At 49.1% G+C, this 19,505-nt stretch overlaps 1 protein-coding gene across 1 annotated transcript in view; it reads left to right on the forward strand.

Moving 5' to 3' along the window:
* Positions 1-16,834, forward strand: part of LOC100715938 (PNMA family member 6A) — a 36,661-nt gene extending 19,827 nt beyond the window's left edge. The window contains 7 exon segments of the mRNA XM_063245616.1: positions 13,501-13,552; positions 14,971-15,148; positions 15,151-15,417; positions 15,420-15,576; positions 15,578-15,632; positions 15,634-15,764; positions 16,735-16,834. Coding sequence (XP_063101686.1) covers positions 13,501-13,552; positions 14,971-15,148; positions 15,151-15,417; positions 15,420-15,576; positions 15,578-15,632; positions 15,634-15,764; positions 16,735-16,834 — 940 coding nt within the window.
* The last annotated feature ends 2,671 nt before the right edge of the window (positions 16,835-19,505 follow it).

Genomic DNA, 19,505 nt, shown 5'->3' on the forward strand with positions numbered 1-19,505 from the left:
TCTACACCGATAGCAGATATGCTTTTGCTACCGCTCATGTACATGGGGCAGTTTATCAGGAGAGAGGACTATTGACCTCAGCAAGAGATAAAATAAAAATGTCCCCCAAATATTAGACCTGATGGCAGCAATTTGGTTACCTAAGAAAGAGGCCATCATACATTGCAAGGCCCACCAAAAAGGAGATGATCACATTACCAGGGGAAACAATTTGGCTGATATGGCAGCCAAAGAAACTGCCTTAATATCAGTGGGGTCTGAAGAAGGGGATACAGAGGAAACCACTCCTACCCTCTTGATGATGCCTCCAACGTTATCAGAACCTGTGTATACACAAAAGGACCTGCACTTGGCCGCCCAACTCCAAGCAAAGCCCGACATTCCAGGAGGCTGGTATCAGTTACCAGATAAGAGAATCTCGCTGCCTGAAGTCCTTGGACAGGAGCTCATTCAGCAAGCTCATCAGTCCACTCATTTGGGAGGACCAAAACTAGCAAAGCTCTTTCGGGACTGATTCTTTATACCCCAGCTGTCCAAACTGACAGCGGCTGCCAGTTCAAGATGTCCTCAATGTCAAATAGTTAACCCAAACTGACAGCTCCACATGGAAACTACTCGTTTTCAGGGAACTTCCCCAGGAGTCCACTGGGAAATAGACTTTACTGAAATGAAGAAGCCAGGTCTCCAGGGACACAAATACCTGCTAGTGATGGTCGATACCTTCACTGGGTGGGTAGAGGCCCACCAGGTCAGAATCAGCTCTCACAGTGGTTAAAAAGTTGTTATATGTTATTGTTCCTTGTTTTGGCTTACCCTTATCCATGGGGTCTGACAATGGCCCGGCTTTCATAGCCCAGATAACTCAAAAACTAACCCAGGCTTTACAGATTGATTGGAAACTTCATTGCACGTACCGGCCTCAAAGCTCAGGGCAAGCAGAGAAGATGAATCAGACATTAAAAAATATGATTACAAAGCTGTCTCTAGAAACCGGTGATAATTGGGTAAGTCTCCTTCCTTTTGCCCTCCTGCGGACTCGATGTACTCCTTATGTTTCTGGTGTATTCCCTTCTGAAGCAATGTATGGGAGGCCCCCTCCTCTCATTCCAAAACTCTCTGAGGAAAAATTGGTGGAATTGACTAACCAAGATCTCATTAAGTCCCTGCAGGCTCTTCAGCCCATCTTGACCTCTATACATCCGTTATTCAGGCTGAAGCATCCTCCAGTAGACTGTCACTCTGAGTCCAGCCCACTGGTGGAACCCAGTACTCTGGTCCTAGTCAAGCTTCACCAAGGAGACACCCTTGAACCTCACTGGGACGGACCCTACACCATGGTCCTCAGCTCTCGAACTACAGTGAAGGGGGCTGGAAAAATGCCTTGGATCCACCACTCTCATGTGAAGGTTCTGAACACCCAAGGAGACCAACCTTCCCAGGACCAGTGGACTGTGCAGCAGACTAGTAACCCCTTAAAGTTAAAATTGACTAAGCATAGTTAAATTGTATCAGGCATGTGCTGCTTTAGCTTCCTTGCTTTTGTCCCTTCTATCCCACTACTGGGGACATTAATGGCGCTGTAACTGACCTCACACAGCAGGTTTGGACCTCCTGTAAGCAAAGAACAACTATCCTGTTGCCTGACATAGTGGTTTTACCTGGAGATGAGCCTGTCCCCATTGCTAGCCTGGATTATTCCTTTATTGGTAGGTCTGGAAATATCAGAAGCCCTGGGTATGGGGGCAGTAGAAGTGGGAGTCTCTGTTCAAGTTTCCAACCAGATCATTAAAGATGTACATGCATTATCTAGTACCATTCAGGACATTCAGTATAAGATAGATTCATTATCTGAAGTGGTCCTTCAAAGTAGAAGAGAGCTAGACCTCCTGATGGCAGAACAAAGAGTGATCTGTGTGGCATTGCAAGAATGATGCTGCTTTTATGTAAACAAGTCTGGCATTGTTCAAGATAAAATCAGGAGATTGCAGGAAGACCTGGTAAAAAGAAGAAGAGAGCTTTTTGAAAACCCCCTGTGGAGTGTCTGGAATGGAATCCTGCCTTATCTTCTACCCTTGCTTGGACTATTGCTAGGATTGCTTGGTTTTACTAGGCCCCTGTATAGTCAATAGCTAACTACCTTTATGAGGCAGCAAGTACAAGATGTGAGGCTGATGGTGCTACGCCACCAAGGTTATGAAATGTTACCAGTTCACCATCAAGATTAGTTCTCAAGTCTTCCCCAAAGATTTGGAGAAGAAGACATAAAATCAGTGGGGAATGTTGTAACCTATATATATATAAAAAAAACCCTAAGTCTCCCCAGAGGCAAGAGAAAGTTCTAAGGTAACTCTAAGAGCAGAACAAGATGTCTTCCTAATCTAAACTTGCTTGTTTGCAGGGTAACTTGCTTGTTCGCAGGATGTGCCTTCCCCAGAGGATTGTTTGCCTAATCAAACTTGCTTGTTAGACCAACCCTTACCTGAATCTTGCTCTTCTTGAGGAATGTGACTGCTGTATTCCTGTTCTGTAGTGCGCCACAAAACACCCCCCTGACATTGTGAGACCAGTAGCTATTTACAGTTTTACAGGATAAAAACCCTGCCCTTTAGCTGTTAGGTGTGCAGTCTTCCATATTGGCTACTGGAGGCTGTGTCGTCAGGCCTGTGCTTTAATAAATAATTTTTTTCTTTCCAAATTATTTTCACTGGCTCCTTCATACCTCGGGAAACAGACCACCACAGTTTATTCAACATTAAAGAGTCTCACAGTGTAGCCAGGTAATTTTCACTACATTTGGAAAGACTTAGCTTATGTTGGTGGCGATTAAATGTTTGGAGAAAGCTTCTGTTCTAAATTCATAATTGTTGTACTATAGATATCACCCTAGTAACCATGTAACTCCCTTTGCAAACACAGCTGTTTTCAGCAGCCAGCCACCCTAGAACACTGAACACATTTTTACAAATTAACTATAAATTAACTGAAGCACTGCCATACTGTTCTGTATGCGTCATCACCCTAATAAACTGTTTGCTGTGTCAACTTTTGTACCCTTTGCAGAGATAAAAGATGATGTGTCAACCTTTGTTCCCTTTGTGAGAGACAAATGAAAGGGCTAACCACTGACTATGAAACATCTCTGACCTCAAGCAAAGGCCTTCCTCATTCCTGCCAGCTTATGAACTTTGCGGTTTATGTGGTTAATGATCTTTAAAAATCTGTCAAATTTAACCCAGTTACATAGCTTTGCAAACTCCATCTGCACTGTCACTGGTGCCAGCTTAAATAAAAGTGTTCTTTTTCTTTTTAAAAGATGTCTTGCCCCTTCTTTGACAATATCTTGGGGCTTGTTTTGGGGGTAACAAAATAATATGGAAGGAAATACCCATTCAGAGAAATCATCGCTGAAAGGGTAAAAATTAAAACTGTAGGTAGAACTTGTCCTTGTTTTAGGACTTGACCTGGAAAGCATAAGAAGCATGAGAAATATAAGGCCTGATGATTGAATCATGTTTGCGAGATTACAGAGTAGAGGTAGGGAGGGCCGTGGCTGTGTCACTATAACTGACATGAGATCTTAGACTTACAAGAGACTCATGTTTAACTAAACAACTGAGGGCAGGGAGAACCAAAAATAGTTACAGTGCAAAAATTAACTAATGCAATGTAAGGGACCAGGAACCAAATGGAACAACAAAACATGACCTAGCCTGAAAAATGTGGCTGTGGGGCCTTGGTGAGATGGAGACAGGAGATAGGAGACGAGATGACCACTCAGAATGTTTAGAGTCAGGGGAATCAGGGTTAGGAGGCCCTGCTTAGCTTGAGTGACGTGGAACCAGGATGGCAGTCCAGCGACCATGACCACCATTGAAGACCAGGTAGGGGCGTCTCTGTTGAGAGACCTGAGGAATAAAGGCTGGACTACTATCTGACTGAATACGCTGAGGTAAACCAATCCTTGGGATGATTTCCTGTAACAGAAGTTTAGCAACTAGTCTAATAATCAGCAGTCTCCCCAGTTATGGGAAAGGCTTTTATGTATCCTGAAAAAGTAAAAACAAAGGAGAGAAGATATTTGAGAGATTTGTGGCAGGGAATGTACCTGAAATCTACCTGTCAGTCCTGACCAGGGGTGTGTCTGTGAAACTAATGAATAGGAAAGAAGGGGGTGCCATGTGTCCCTGAGGAGAGGTTCTACTATAGAGACGACAGGGGTGAGTTGTTGAGACCTCAGAGTGTCTGGGTCAGTCTATAAACACAAAGGAATCTTGACAATCAGGGTGTAGGAGGAATGGTTTTAAAGGCATTTTTAAGATGTATGACTGTAAAGTTAGTGGTGGAGGGAAGGATATGAGAGAGCATGGTATAAGTCTTTGGCACCACTGGGTGGAATGGGGTAACAGCGTTATTGATTACTCTAAGGTCTTGCAAGAGAGGATAAGAGGCATCGGGCTTGAGTACCAGGAGAATGAGAGTATTGTAGGGTGAATGGGTAGCTTTAAGAAAACCATTGTCTAAAAGGTGCTTGATTATGGGTGTAAGTCCCTGTAAATGTTTGGGAGCTATGGGATATTTTTGGGGAATGCAAGGAAAAAGTGAAGATGAATTAAAATAGGCATGGGATGGGTAGCTCCGGTGGGATTGGAGGTATCCTCAACTATGGGATCAACCAGAGAAGAATGGAAAGCAGGGTATATATTTGTGGTGCACCATGAGGGTGTCTGGAGTATGAGAGCTGTGGGGAGGGAGAAGGTAAAGGAGAAGTTAGGCTTTTGAAGAAACCCCTACCCAAAAGGGATGTGGGACATTTTGGAATTACTAGGAAGGTACGTGTGAAGAAGAGAGTCTGGAACCTGCATGGAATAGGCTCTGTCTGCAGAGGCTGCATAGGTTGGCCGTCAACACCCACTAGAGAGACTGAGGACTTAGCACAACAGCCTGAAAAGTCAGGAAGAACCCCATACATGGCCTCTATGACCACAAGTACAGAGAATGTCTTACCTGAGACCTCCAGTGAGAATTGAGGCTCTAAGAAGGATAGATTAATGGGGGACTGTTGGCCCAAGCCCCATCAGTCTTCAACAGCAAGTCCAAGTAGATCAGTCAGTGATGAATACAGTCGTGACGAGATCTCCTGTGTGGGCAAGAGTTAGAGGATGGCTTACCTGCTCTTTGGTGGCTAGGACAGTCACTCTTCCAATAGCTCTTGAAATTGCAATAGGGGCAAGTCCCCAGGGGAACGCTGGGGTTGGGGCACCCTCTTGCCCAATGTCCTTCTTTGTTGCACTTGAAGCATGGTCCATGAGGGGCTCGGGCAGCTCCACCTTGTTTTCATTTTCCTGTTTTGGGAGCCCCAAGTGTCATTGCTAAAAGATCAGACTGTTATTTTTTCTTTTGATTTTTATCTCTATTGTTGAAAACATGAAAAGCCACATTCAGAAGGTCTCCCTGTGGGATTTCAGGGCCAAGGTCAGCCTTCTGTCTTGGGATCTGGCCCATAGTGGAAGGTGTCTGTCTCCTCCACAGTCACAAGACATCTGGTTCTCTGTGCTGGCTATTTTGAGGCCCTAGCCCTATCTGACTGCCTGTAACAGTTTTAACTGACTTAGCTGCCTGTGGCAATTTTTCTCCGAAGAAGTAACCCAAACTGCCATGAGGGATAATAGTTGGAGACCGATCTGGCTTCTTCGGGGTAATGAGGATTGAAGCTGTTGAACAGCAGTCAGGGATACTCTGCAGAACTTTTAACTAGTGGCCCTCAGTAGACAGCAGAGATTTTCATCTTGTGTAGGTGTACAGTTTAAGTCTAAAGGAGACAAAGGCAAAGAATCTATTAAGTACACAGGAGTCAAATACTAGAATCAACAGGGTATTTATGAGTATAATTTTAGGAATGGCTTCCCATAAGGAGGATAAGGAATTTTAGAAACTGACATGTCGTTCATTTGTCATACACACATTTAGGTTTTGCAATTTTGTAAATACCTCCTGTGCTGTTAGAGTGTCTAATGCCATCTGATTTTTGGAGGATGGGGTGCTTTATTAATCTTATCTTTTTATTTAGGAGAGAGATCAGCTGTGGTGTCATTTAAGGCCAGTTTAGTATAGCTAATTTTGGCCCTAATATGCATCACATAACCTTTTTCTGGAAAAGGCCTGGTGGATTCCAGTAAAAGGAACCTAAAAAGAATTTAATATATTTGCTATGGTGCCTTGGGGCTTGGAACCTTTTCGGCAAGAATAAACTTTAATCAAAGCATGCATAATCAAATTATAAAACATGTATAATCAAAGCATGAGCAGTAGGGCTGACAGTTAAATTTAGAAACTGCTTTTGGGTTATAGCAATTGTAACTCATTGGCTCTTAGGTCCTTTTGTTGATGGACATTACATAAAATTTTGTTTAAAATTATCATCTGACTGATAACCTCATGATGATTTGATTTGAATCTCTTGGCTGGAGCACAAGAAAAGGCAGATGTCTGGATCTGAAAGCAAATATTTATCATCATAAACAATCCCAATTTTATACTTGAAGGCATGAATATGCCATCAGATGAGCAACAATGAAGTGACTTAGCTATATGAACTTTAGTTGGGGTGTCTCCCATAAGGCTATGGAGATTACTGGGGCCTCCGATTAATGAACGAGAGCTGCTTAAAGTTACCAGGTGGCCACTCTCTTATTCCTCAGTTGAAGTCCCATCCAGTGTCTCCTCACCCCACGGGATTTTGTTTAACCAGTTTTAGCACCATTTTGGCCAGCTGGAAACCTAGCTGGAAGCATGCTTTTTAAATCTGTAACCCAAATAAACCTTGATTAATGGTCTTAAAATACAAAAGAAAAAGGAAAAAAGATTGTTGAGCTCAAATAAAAAGGAACAGCTGTTACAGAACAGACAAATGGACAAACATGGACGGACACTCTGTACAGTATAAACAGACTGGACAAACAGACAACAGATATACAGGCTGACAGGCATCTTACATACTATTTAGAGTGCACTCAAATATATTTGGCCAGTTTGAACTGTAATAAATGAAAAGTGTGAACCTTTTTGTAGATCAATTAATAGAGATGTTTGAAATAAGAATAGCAGAAAAGGAACCTAATTTATGGTGACTGTGAGATCAGTCAGAAAGGGAAAAAGGAACATGACCATGAACTAATCCCTCGGGGCAGCCAGTTCCTGAAGCAGGAATAGGGACTGAGCCTGAGAAGGCTGTGGAGTAAGGGAGCATAGATGGCAGCTGAGCAGCCAACTGCCCAGCAGGCATCTGTGTCTGTGGGCAATTACTGAGTGACTATTAAACGGCTGCTCCTCACCATGTGACAGGGAAATACAAGATGACGACTGATTACCAGGAGACCCACAACTAGATGGCTGCTGCTGGCCCCGTGATGAGGGACCACAAGATGGCTGTGCACCATCATCTAAGGGTCTGGTGAGGAGGGAGAGAGACTTCCTGGTGGAACAGAGCAAGCCAGCAGTACTTGGGCCATCATAGAATACAGAGTGAGAGAAGGACACATCCTCAAACTGAAAACGTCCTTAAAATGAAGGGTTTCTGCCAACTTGCTGCCACTGTGACAAAAGCATAAATAAAAGATCAGCTTTTTGATATTTATAAGCCTTCTTGAGGCCAAGAGCACAAAGGTTATGAACCAGGCACCCCAGAAGTGTGTTTTTGGGGGACAGGAAATGGTCCCCATGGCTGAATTAAAGGTGAGCTGAGAGAAAAACTTTGCCTCAAGACATAAGAGGTTTAGCTTTCCCCAAGAAATGCGGAAGCTGTCCTGGATCACACCTATCAAAGGAAGTTGTCCCCTGTTTTGAAAGTGTGACATGCAAAGTCCCAATACCCGTTCTCCTCTCCTCCTCTGTCACTGAAGATTCTGGGCTGGCATCCCTGAGAACAAAAATAACAGCTTTGCTTCAAGCCACATGGTCTAAGGAGCATGAAAGCTGGTACCCCTGTTCAGGGAAGACAAGGGTAGGTTTTCTGAGGCAAGTATGGGAATTTTAGGATGGGAAACAGAAAACCCCAGGCAGCAGCTCACCTGTGATGAGTGAAGAAGGTTGCTGTTGCATGCGGATTAGCGGCGGCAAGTAAACAGTCCTGGAGGAAAAAATAGATGGTTCATAGGCAGGGTAGCTTGATCTGGGAGTGGCCCCCGAGAGCTAAATGCACTCTGCCATTGGGGTCTCAATGCACCATGATGTTAGATTATTCTGGTACAATAGAGAAGCACAAGTACAAAAACTAACAGGTTTATTGAGTTGAGGATGTGGCAAGGAACACACAATCTATCACGGCTGAGCTGTCTCCTTCGACCAGATACAGAGAGGGAGACAGTTAAATGACCTCTGATTGAAGTGGCACATGGGGTGGATATTGATGATGTGTGAGGCACCGAATGGAATTCTCTGTACGTGCAAACAGGAAGGGGAGGTGCAATTAGGGCTGAAGGAGAAGCACGAAGTGCTAGGCATTCCAGTTTTGGCCTTCCGCCACATTGGACCACAGCCAGAACTGGACCGTAATTTATTCTAGGGCCAAACTCTTTCAATAGCCATTTTTCACTAACAGGTAGCTTTCAAATCCATAAATTGAGAAGCAAGGCATTAAACAAAGTACAAATTGTACTGAACACAGAGGGTCCCCAAGTTAAAAATGGCTCAACTTAACAATTTTCAACTTTAGTCCAGTAACTATATGCATTTAGTAGAAACCATATTTCAAAATACAGATTTGGGTCCTTTCCTAAGTTGCAGAATGTGATTTGATCTTCTCTCCTGGAGCTGGGAAGCAGCAGCAGACTGTGAAACCCCGGTGGCCACAGGCCTCAGCGTGGTGGGGTGACAGGATTAGAGGATATGAGGGACTGACACTGCACAGTCCACTGTTGCTAAGCTAGGATGCTCTGTATGTTAATTGTAGCAGATGTGTTTTTTTAACGTAGGATGTTTTCAAGTTACTTGTGTTATGATGAGTTTATCAGAACATAGTCTTATCATAAATCAAAGGACACTGGTATTTCTCTGTATGCCTTGTTGCCTTTCTCTGACCTACACATTCAGCCACAGACAGCTTGCAAGGTCATCTAGAGAAGACTGGTCTTTAACCAGTGTCTTGAGTTTAGTTGACGTACTGTCACAAACAGACGTCACACCTTCTCTGGATTCCTTGTGCCCCACCATGTTAAGAGACACACCCCAATTCCAAGTCAGCCAGAATTCTGTTAACTGAGAACTCATTAATACAATTCCCAGAACTGTTGACCTGTGACCAAGCCTTCACTTTAGAGTGCTCTGTAAAATGCAAGGGCACCGTAAGCTCTATCCAAGGTTGTGCTCCTTTTGTGTAGCTCACAAACCACTCACGAGGGGAGTAAACATTGATCCAAGCTGCCAGTTTCCCCTTTAGGTTCTCGTTGCATTCTTCAGCCATAAGAAGATTCCCAACATCTAAATCTCTATATATACTTCCTGAGCCCCCTCCTCCCAGAGAGACATTTGCCTCTCCAACACTGCTGTTTCTGCTCTGATTATCTGATATTTAGCATTGACACAGTAGGTGTGCATGGCAAGTTGTGGCTATCATGGAAGAATCAGCTTCATCCTGTATGACCTTCTCGTGGCTACTGCTACAAAGTTACTCCATCACAGACCTGGAGACCAGAAAGCCAAAGTCAGTATCACTGGGAAAATCAAGATATCAGCAAGGCACCATGTCCTCTGGAGGCTTTAAGGAAAAATTCATTCTTGTATCTTGCAACTTCTGGTGGTTTCCAGCATTTCTTCATTTGTGGCTGCATCATTACAATCACCAAGGCCAGTAGGCTCAGATCTCTCTCTGTTCCTTTATATCATTACAGAAAAACCAGTATCACTCCAAATGGAAGACTTTGCACCAAGGAATCTAGAAGGCAACTGTTTATGATGCTAGAGGGCTGATGGGACTCTCATCTCCAAATCAGCAACACTGAGACAGTTTTGGGTTCAGTTTAAATACAGTTATAAAGCAGGAGGTACAAGGCATTACATGACTGTTTACAGGGAATTAATTAAGTCATACATTGTCAGGTAAACTAACTCTAAATATATTTGCATAAAAGCGATTGTCTATCACAATGTACGAACATCTTGGGAACAAGGGGGTTAGTTCATGTGGAGCTGGCGGAGTAGAAAGTGTCTTGGACTGGGTTACTTTGCCCCAACCAAAGTCTTTGAAGCCAGTTAGAAGCCACCTATCTTCTTAGTCAGGGAAACATAAGCTGAGAATAGTCACATTGGCCCAGCGCATTATTAGAAGAAAAGCAGCTGGACCCAGGCAGTCAAGGCTGACTGAAGGTAGCATAAACTGGTACAGTAACTCAGAAACCAGTTTGGCGTTATCTGCAAACATGGAAATGGTGCAGAGATTCAAAACAGCTAAATCTTAGAAGCAGACTACATGTCCATCCCCAGAGGAGGGGATAAGGAATATGTGGTATGTACATACAATGGAGCACTCCTCTGCTAAGAAGATGAACTGGAGTCACTTGAGTTACAAAACAGACGCACCTTGAGACTATCATGTTAACCAAAACAAGTCAGGCATACAATTTTAAATATCACAGTGTTTCTCCTATATTGGAAACCCAAATTAGAAATAAAAAGCAAAATAAAAGACAATAGGAAGTAGGGAAGTAAATGTTCCTCAGATGGCAAGCAGACGGACAGATGGAGGGAGAGTAGGGAAAGGGAATGAAGTAAGAATTAAGATAGGCTATGTGCACGTACCGACCCCACCCAAGGAATGCACACAGTGTGTGCAGAAACACATGCTGCAGACCGAGAATGCAAGGGTTAGCTTGCTGACCTCAATGCTCCGAAGACAAGACAAGCCCGGAAACATGGGCTCACTCCAGTCCTTAGGTAAGATGCAGCTGCAGGCATTGGCTCCTGGCATAGATGTCAGCCCGAGAGATAGGACAGCTGTCTTAACTGCAACATCGACAGCTTGGAGAATTGGGTTTAAACTTCCCAAGGTCCTCCTTAGTTTCTGCCTTTACCTCAGTGTGCTATTCTTTGTGTAGAGTCCCAATAAGTATGAGTGCTCTGGAGAACTCCTGGTCTTAATCTCAGGAGAGCTCGGACCTTCCCAGATTTCCCCAAACCATAGCGCATTGTCACTTTTTGTTTAAGCCTTTGCCATAACTGTTTTGGGAGGTTGGGGGCCTGCCTGATCGGTCTCTGACAAACATGTGCTCATGAAAACCGTAAAATACAACTTCCATTTGAGCCAGCTATGCTGCTTCTGGATGTCTTCCCCAAAACATAAAAGACATCCCGCAGGGATCTCCACATACCCATTTTCATGACAGCAAGACTCACCACAGCTAACTCTTGGAAGAGTCCTGCAGATCCATCACTAGATGAATGGAGAAAGAACTACGAATACTACTCAGCCATAAAGGATAAAGTTGAGTCATTTATTAGGAAATTGGATGCATTTTGAGACCAGGGTGCTAAGCAAAATAAATCAGACACAGAAGGTCAAATATTGGATTTTTCCTTTAAAGGAGACACCCAAATATAAATACTTCAAAGAGCAAAAATAAAGACAGAATGCAGAAAGCAGGGAGCTGGACTTTGTGGCGATGGGAGGATAAGGAGAGATGGGAAGGAAGGAAGAGGAAGAGGAAGTAAAAATGATCCATTTGTGATATGTCAGTGTTCCAAATCCCCGGGATGAATGTAACTATTGTGCATTGCAAAAGATGTTCATGAAAAAGACACTAAAAACAAACCACTCAAGATGGTCTTCAACCCAGCAATGCCACAGCTACATCCACAGCCTAGCAAAATGCTCCAAGGGTAATTCCTGTGGTGTGGCCTAAAAAGGGAAAATAAGGAGCATACCTAGCAATGAGGAAAGTGGTGAATACATTTTGGTTCACAGACACACAATAGAGTACTCCACAGAATGGGAGATCTATTAACCCAATTTGCATATATCAAACGGCAGTTTTTCTCATAAAGACTGATTGAATGGATGAATGTGAAGAATACGACACCATTTATGTAAAGACGTAAACCGGCAAACCCAGTACTGCCAGTCCCTAAGGATGTGTTCATTCTGCAGTAAAGCTCGGCATGCTGCAATGCACACAGTGATCCCCTCCAGCAGGGCAAGGCTGGGACCTAACAAGGACCACAGTACAGGAGAGGGCTGACCTCAGAGGCGGGATTGTAGGGATCTTAGGCCTCCAACCAGGCCCTGAATTAAAGCATCGGTGGCACTTTTCTTTATAGCATCTTTGTGTGCTAAACATTGTGGAGTGCGTACTTTATTGAGTTACCAGGAGCTCTGGAGAAAGGAAAAAGTCCTAGGCCCCATTCAAACTCAGTGGATCAGACCTGTGAGAGGTGCGGCCCACGAATGTGTCCTCTGAATGACCCTACATGACTCACTGCTGGCCCAAGCCAGGGCAAGGCCAAGCTTTGGAGGCTGCCCCCATCAGCCTCTAGGACACTTTCCAGCTGAGAAGCGAGGTTTGTCCATGCGCGTTGCCTGTGTGTGCTAGCTACCGTACACGGCACTGGGCACACAAAGGCACAGGAAACATTTCCACAGACACTCAGCTCCAAAGGTAACCAACAACAGAAAGGAGAAAAAGAACAGTACTCCGTAGCATGTATATTTTGCGGTGGAATAATGCACAACTACTCAAATAATGCAGGTGAGTAATATCATAGGGTGACACCCAGGCACACCGCCGAGTGGACGTGTGCAGTGAAGGAACAGGTCTCCTCCGGTGACATAAGTGCTCAGTAACTTGGCAAACTGAACACATTTACATCTTCACCTCGGCCCGGGTGTCCCCAGTTGTCCTTTCTGATGCCCACAGGTGGGACACTCACACGCCCCTTTCTGGAGAAACTCCAGAGGTGGCTTTCCACTTTGGGCATCTTCCCTTGCCATCTTACAATTCTCCCAGTGATTCACTTAGTTTTCTTGCAGAACTCTATTAGGAGAGGGAAAAAAAAGTTTTCATTGATTAAAAAGTGAGAAAACCATTACATGCTTTATAAAAGTTCCTATGTTCTAAAAATAATTCCAGGAAGTTTAGAATGTTAGTTATATTAAGGCAAATAAACAATATAAGAGCCTTGAGGCAAAAAACACCTTAGATCATTATGCAAGACACACGTCCTTCATTTCAAAATCATAGCATATAAGTTCACATTAAAACGCCTAAGAAAGAGCCCAGCACTTAGCCAAGGCCTGTGAGGCATGACCCACTGGCCTACTCTTGCCTCCAGTTCCTTTAGCTGCAAGCCACTCGCCCTTAATCCCAGCTCCCTTCATCCTACCATCCAGTCAGACCTGGGAAAAGTCACTGGGGTCCCAGTTTCGTGGTCCCGGACAAGTGGCTGATGACCACAGAGTGGATGGAAGCCACGGGCCTGTTCCATCCCACGCTGCTACCCCACATGGCTTCCCAGAGCCGGTGGCATGGTGAGCCCCACCGTGAGTGGCCAGAAGGGCCCCATGGAGGTGAGGACGTCCTGGCTCAGCAAGCAAGAGCAAGAATGGGGATGGTTGGGGTACCCTGCCTGAGGGGCAATTACTCCTTCGTCATCCTGCTGCCTCCACAGCACACAGCAATACAGAAGCCGGTGCTCAGAGGCCTGGGAGAGGCAGGCCCAGGGGATTGGGCGCCAAACCCAGGAAGCAGCTATCTCCAGGGTACTAGGGTTATGGCAGGCAGAGAGGAGAAGGCTCGGGCCATTCATGGCACTGGCCACCTCCCAAATGTTGGCCAGCGGAGGCTCCAGGGCAGCCAGGCAAGCGGGCCAGCCTGCAGCACACTTGCTGACTGCTAAGGTCCCAGGCCAGCTGGCTCCTAGCAGGGCCAGGCAGCACCCAGCCAGATGGGGGCCCCTCAGTGGGCGTCTTGCCTATGGGAGCCACCAGGGTGCCCAGGTGCAGCGTCTCCCCTGGGAATCACCTGTACTAGGTGCGCCTCACCCAGGCTGTCCACTGGACTGGCCCCATCCTGGGTGTGGATGGGCAGAAGCAGTGCAGGGGAAGGAGCCCCACAGGTCTCCCTGCCTGGCCAGAGCACATCCCCAGTTGCTGCAGATCTGATCACTCTGGCGCCCCCTGTCCACGGCGTCAAGGCAGGGGCAGCAGCCCTAGCCCAGCCAGGTGACCTGGGAGCATCAATGGCCTGGTGGTCTCTAGGCACCTCTCGAGGGTCCGTGCTCTGCTTCCCGCGCGCTCCTCACTCGGAGTCTCAAGCACAGAGAGCAGTCACCCACGTGCCCTGCCAGGACAGCTGGGGACTGAGAGGAAGCCATGGCCACCGCAGCTGTGCTCCAGGAAGGAGCTTGCCTTTCCCAAAACAAGCTGTCCCACCCCAGACCTGGGAAGAGCAGAGGGATCAGAAGGACCAAGGGGCACTGTGTCCATGGAGACACCTAGCCCTCTGCTCCCCTGGGCCTGGACTGGGGCAACCTATGGGGGCAGGATAGGGTGGGGGCTGTGTGGGTGGGACTTTTGGGGCAGGGCTGTTTGGGGCTGGGTGGGGCGGGACTTGTAGGGTGGGGCTATGTGGGGTGGGGCTTTTGGGGGCGATGGCTGTTTGGAGCTGGATGTGTGGGATGGGGGCTGTGTGGGATGGAGGCCATGTGGGGAGGGCTGTGGGCTCCAGGGAGCCTATGCTAGGAGGTGCAGCTGTGACCTAGCTCCAGAAGGCAGCTTTGGAGGAAGTGTGTGTGTGTGTGTGTGTGTGTGTGTGTGTGTGTGTAATTTGGGTTGGGGTGGACAGTAACCTCTTTGCATTCCCAGGATGTGCTCCTCCTGGAGCCAACCCCTGTGCCTTCCTCCTGCCCTTCAGCCCCACCCCTCTGGCCTCTTCTGTTCAGGAAACCTGGCCCTGCCAATAGCTGGTTGAGGCCCTGTGCCTGCAGCTGAAATCGCTGGCCATGGTGCTGACCATGCTTTGGCCTTGGTGCCCTGAGGACTGGGATGAAAGTGAACTCCAGGACTCTCTGGAGTTGGCCCTGCAGCCTGTGGGCCACTTTACTGTGCTGGGAAAAGTGTTCCAAGGAGAGGAGGGTCATGCCACTGTGGCCCTGGTCAGGCTCGACAGGAACTCAGCTATGCTATGGTCTCCAGGGAAATCCCAGGCACCAAAGGCTCCTTGAACATGGACTTTGTGCCCTAGAGGTCGGGTGAGGAGTTTCTAGGTCCAGAGTTCCACTTGCTAGAGCAACAGGGGCAGATGGCCAGTGTGGCCGGTGCTCTGCATATGAATCAGCCAGGGCTGTGCTGGCTCTGATCCGTGAGTCAGGTGATCCACTTTGCCTGAGAAGGTGAGGGATAGTGCCTGGGTGTTTGTTCCCGGAGGGAGCTGCCAGCCCTGGAGAAGGGTCCTTGGAGGCCTGGTTAGACCACACCACTGATGTGCTGCCTGTGTGGCAGGAAGTCTCGGAAAGGGAGAGCAAGAGGAAGCTGATGGAAGGCTTGAGTGGGGTTCCCCAGCGGCTGTTGCACAGGCTCCTGGCCGAGAATCCCCCAGGACTACCCGGCAGCCCTGATCTGGGTGTTTGGAGACAAAGGGCCCAGGCCACGCCATCTGACCCAAGTGTTTCACTGCTCAGCAGCAGTCAGGTGAGCATCTCTCAGCCTCCGTGTTGCGCCTGGAAGTCATGCTGCAGACAAAGCCATCCCTGAAGGGCCCTGGCCCTGGCCTCTGCAGATTGTTATGCTCTGTGCATAACCATGTACCTGGAGCACTGACCACATTGTTATAAATTTGTTATAAATTAACTGACTGCATCATCATGCTGTTCTGTATGTGTTGTCCCCCAAGTTACCTGTTTGCTATGTCAACCTTTGTTCCCCTTGTAAGAGACAAATGGCGCTGTGTCAACCATCATTGTTCCCTTTATGAGAGACAAATGTTCCTGAAATTGGCAGACCAAGGGCTATGAACTGGCTAACCACCCACTGTGAAATGCCTCTGACCTCAAGCAAAGGGGCACAAAGGCCCACTTTGTTTCTGTTTCTCATCACTATGTACCTAATGATCAATGAGCTAATCATAAATGCACTATGAAAATCAGTCAAAATTCTAACTCAGTTGCACAGCTTTGCAAATTCCATCTGCACTGTGTCACTGGGCCAGCTAAAATAAAAGCACTTCTTTTAAAAAAGACATCATTTTGTCCCATTTATCATCTCAGGGGTCTTGCCCCGTATTTCATCATGGGGCCTTGTTTTTTTTTGGGGGGGGGGTTACAACACAGATCACATGCAACACAGGCAGGTACTCACCAGGACCTACATGGCTGAGCCTCTGCATGCAGCTCTGAGGAGGCTGGCAGTGGTCAACAGGCTTTGGACATTTACAGAGATTCTGAAGCTCCCTGGGGAGCCTGAGCCATGGAAGCCCAGTCTAGTCTGGAGCAGGAGAGCCCTGGTGAAGCACACAGATAGCGCCCAAGCTGAATGTGAAGCCAGGGGTAAGGCGGAGGAAGAGAAGGTGGAAGAGGGAGAAGAGAGGGAAGAGCAGGAATGCAGCTGGTGACAGGCACCAGGCTGGTATGGGCTTTGGTGGCTCTCCCTTCCCATCAACCGTCATTGCCCAAGGTCCTCCCACAAGTGCCAGAGCTCAGCTCCTTTAGGCCCCTTGAAGCCCCCTGGGGTCTCACCTGTCCTAGACCATGCAGGTGGGCATTCCGCTCCTGGCTCCCAGCACTGGGCTATTCAGACACTGCTGCCACCAGCACTTCACATGCCTGTCTGTCTGGCCTGCACGTGGTGACATAGCCTCCAGTGTGTACCCCAAGAAGCTGCTCAGCAAGGACGCAGGCTGTGCCTTTTGCAGCCATGACCAGCAGGGCTGTAGATGGCATCCAGGAGAGGCCAGCTCCCCTGCCACCCCCAACAAACAGACACCAGTCCCCTCAGGGATATGGGGGAGAGTGGGGCTCTGGCCTCAGAGCAGCCCCATAGGTCATGACACCGGGGCCTTTCTCAGAAAGAGGGTGCAGCCTGTGCATCTGGGCACCTGAGGAACTAGGTAGAGTCCCCTTGGCCACGCATCTTCATCCCTTGCTTCTGCACGGACACAGCCTCCAGCTGCACCTGTCTTTCTCTTGAGGATCCTCCCAGGGCAAGGGGCTGGACATGGGACAAGGACACAGGGCACCTGGAGAGGAACCTTGTGAGCCTGGTGAAGGGGCTGGGGTGGCACGGCTTGTAGGATTCAGGGGCCAGGGCTCACAGAGAAGCCAGAGGATGAGCTCGGGGAGGGGGGAAGGGGTGGAGTTGGGAGTGGGGACCAGGTCCCCATAGAGCAGCAAGGTCCTCTGTTCATATGGCGGAGGAGCAGGACCATGAGCCTGTGGCATGCAGGGTCCAGGCAGGGGTCCTGGGAGCCTCTCTGTGTGGGGCAGAGCCAGGGAGGGGGTGCGTGCAGGGCGGGGAAGTTCCTTCCCACAGCCATTCCTGCAAGTGGACCTCATGGGTGCGAACTCGGGTGGGTGTAGGATGGGAAGGGAATTTTCACTGAGCCGTCCAAGTGATGAGAGCAGCTGCCATCCCTGACCAGGACTCCTTCTGGAGGGCACCCGTATATTTTGGGTGCCCCCCTTTGCTGGGTACAACCCCAAGTACAACACACACACACACGTGAGGGAGGGGTGCAGAGCTTTTATTGTGAGCACAGCCTCTCTGTGCACGGACTGAGGAGGAGGGTTCCCCACTAGGGTGTGGGCGCAGACTTAGGAGGGGTGCAGAGCAGCTCCTCGCTGGCCCTGGATCTCTTCTTCCTCTCTCTCCTGATCTTCCTGTCAAACAGCTCTTTCTCTCGAGGGTGCACCAGGGGCCCACGCAGAAACTTTTCCTGTGCGCCGTGGTAGTCCAGCCCCTCCAGGGTGGCGATGGAGCAGATCACAGCCTCTGGTAGCAGCACCTCCATCACCAGCCTCACCTTGTCCACTGCACGCAGAGCCAGCATGGGCTCCTCAGTGCGCTCACAGAGGCGCTGTAGGTGTCGGGCCACGAGGAGCAGCTGGTCGTCGTCCTCCAGGTAGGTCTCCACGCAGACGAGGTACCTGCGCTCTTGCAAGAAGGCCTCCAGCCAGCGAGATGGCTTCCTGCCCTGCACGATGTCCAGCAAGTGGCAGTCGGTGCCCTTGGTCTTCACGATGAAATCCACTATCTTCTGGTTGGTGCGGTCCCTCACGGCCCGGGTGCGGTCGGGCAGCAGCCTCTTGCGGGGCACCTTCAAACCCAGAGCCTGGTTGGGATGTGGCGAGTCCTCTTCCTCCTGCTGCTCCTCCTCAGAGTCCTCTAGGTCGCTGTAGTGGACCTCAGGGAAGCACAGGGGCAGCAGACCTGGTCCCCCTCGCAGAGCCCTGCGGAGGGGGTAGCTGGCATCGGCCGCGTAGTACTCCAGGAAGGAGCCCCGGAAAGACCCTCGCGCCAGGCCTTCTCTGTAGTGGGCCACCAGGGAGAGGCACCAGGCGAGGCTGGGCCCGAAGGCCCTGCTGGCTCTGCGCACCAGCTTTGCTTTCTCCTCACAGTCCAGGGGCTTCAGCCTGCCAAGAGGCACCCGGATGCCGCTGCGCTCCCCGCACAGGTTGGCCTCGATCAAGAGCACCCTGGCCATCTGCCGGCTGAGGCTGACACTGGTGACCACTGCCGGCCAAAAGGGGTGCTCCGCGCATTTGTACCACACCACGGAGCCTCTGGCGATGGTAGCGGGGGCGCAGGTAGAGCCCAGGCTGGTGGCCTGCCCCTGGGGTGTGGGGCTGGCTCTTTGGTGCTGGTGCTGGAGCTGGGGCTGAGGCTGGGTGACAGCCTGTGAGGGCCTTGTGGACCCAGGAGCTGGCGGGCCTTCCTCCTGGCCTGCTGCCTGGAGCTTCCTTTTCCTCTGCAGGACTCGCAGCGAGCCTTGCAGCGCTGGGTCAGGGGATGTGGAGGACGCAGTCACCCCTTCCCACCCTAGTTTTGGGGAGGCTCCCAGGCCAGGGTCCTGCATACTGCACGGGAAGGTGTGGCCAGGGGAGGAAGCTGCAGCCTGGGGCCCTGGGCTGGTGTTCTGGGCCTCTGTGCTCAGCCCTCTGGCTGTAGGGGGCATGACTCCTGCAGGCCGGGATGGAGCACACTGCACCCCGAGTGTGCATTGGCCTCGCTTGATGTCTAGGCGACACAGGGATACGATGGCCATCATGTCCAGCTTTCCCAGGCCCTGGTGCTGAGCCCCAATTCCAAAAGCTGCCAGGGCCTGTGGGCTCGCACTCGTGATGCTACTGCTGGTGCTGCTGGCTCGCCTCCCAGGGGGAGCAGGTGCCATGGCCTTGTGACCCTGGCCTGTCTCCCTGCTCAGGGGAGCCTCCTTCCCCCAAGGCACTGGCAAGGACCCTGAGTGTCCCCTTCTCCTACGCTGGGCCCGGGAGTCCCCTTTGTGGCTCGCTTGCTTTCGAGGAGGATG

Source organism: Cavia porcellus, unplaced genomic scaffold (genome assembly GCF_034190915.1).
Source record: "Cavia porcellus strain 051 isolate PalLab524CR breed Dunkin Hartley unplaced genomic scaffold, mCavPor4.1 scaffold_3, whole genome shotgun sequence".
NCBI lineage: Eukaryota > Metazoa > Chordata > Mammalia > Rodentia > Caviidae > Cavia > Cavia porcellus.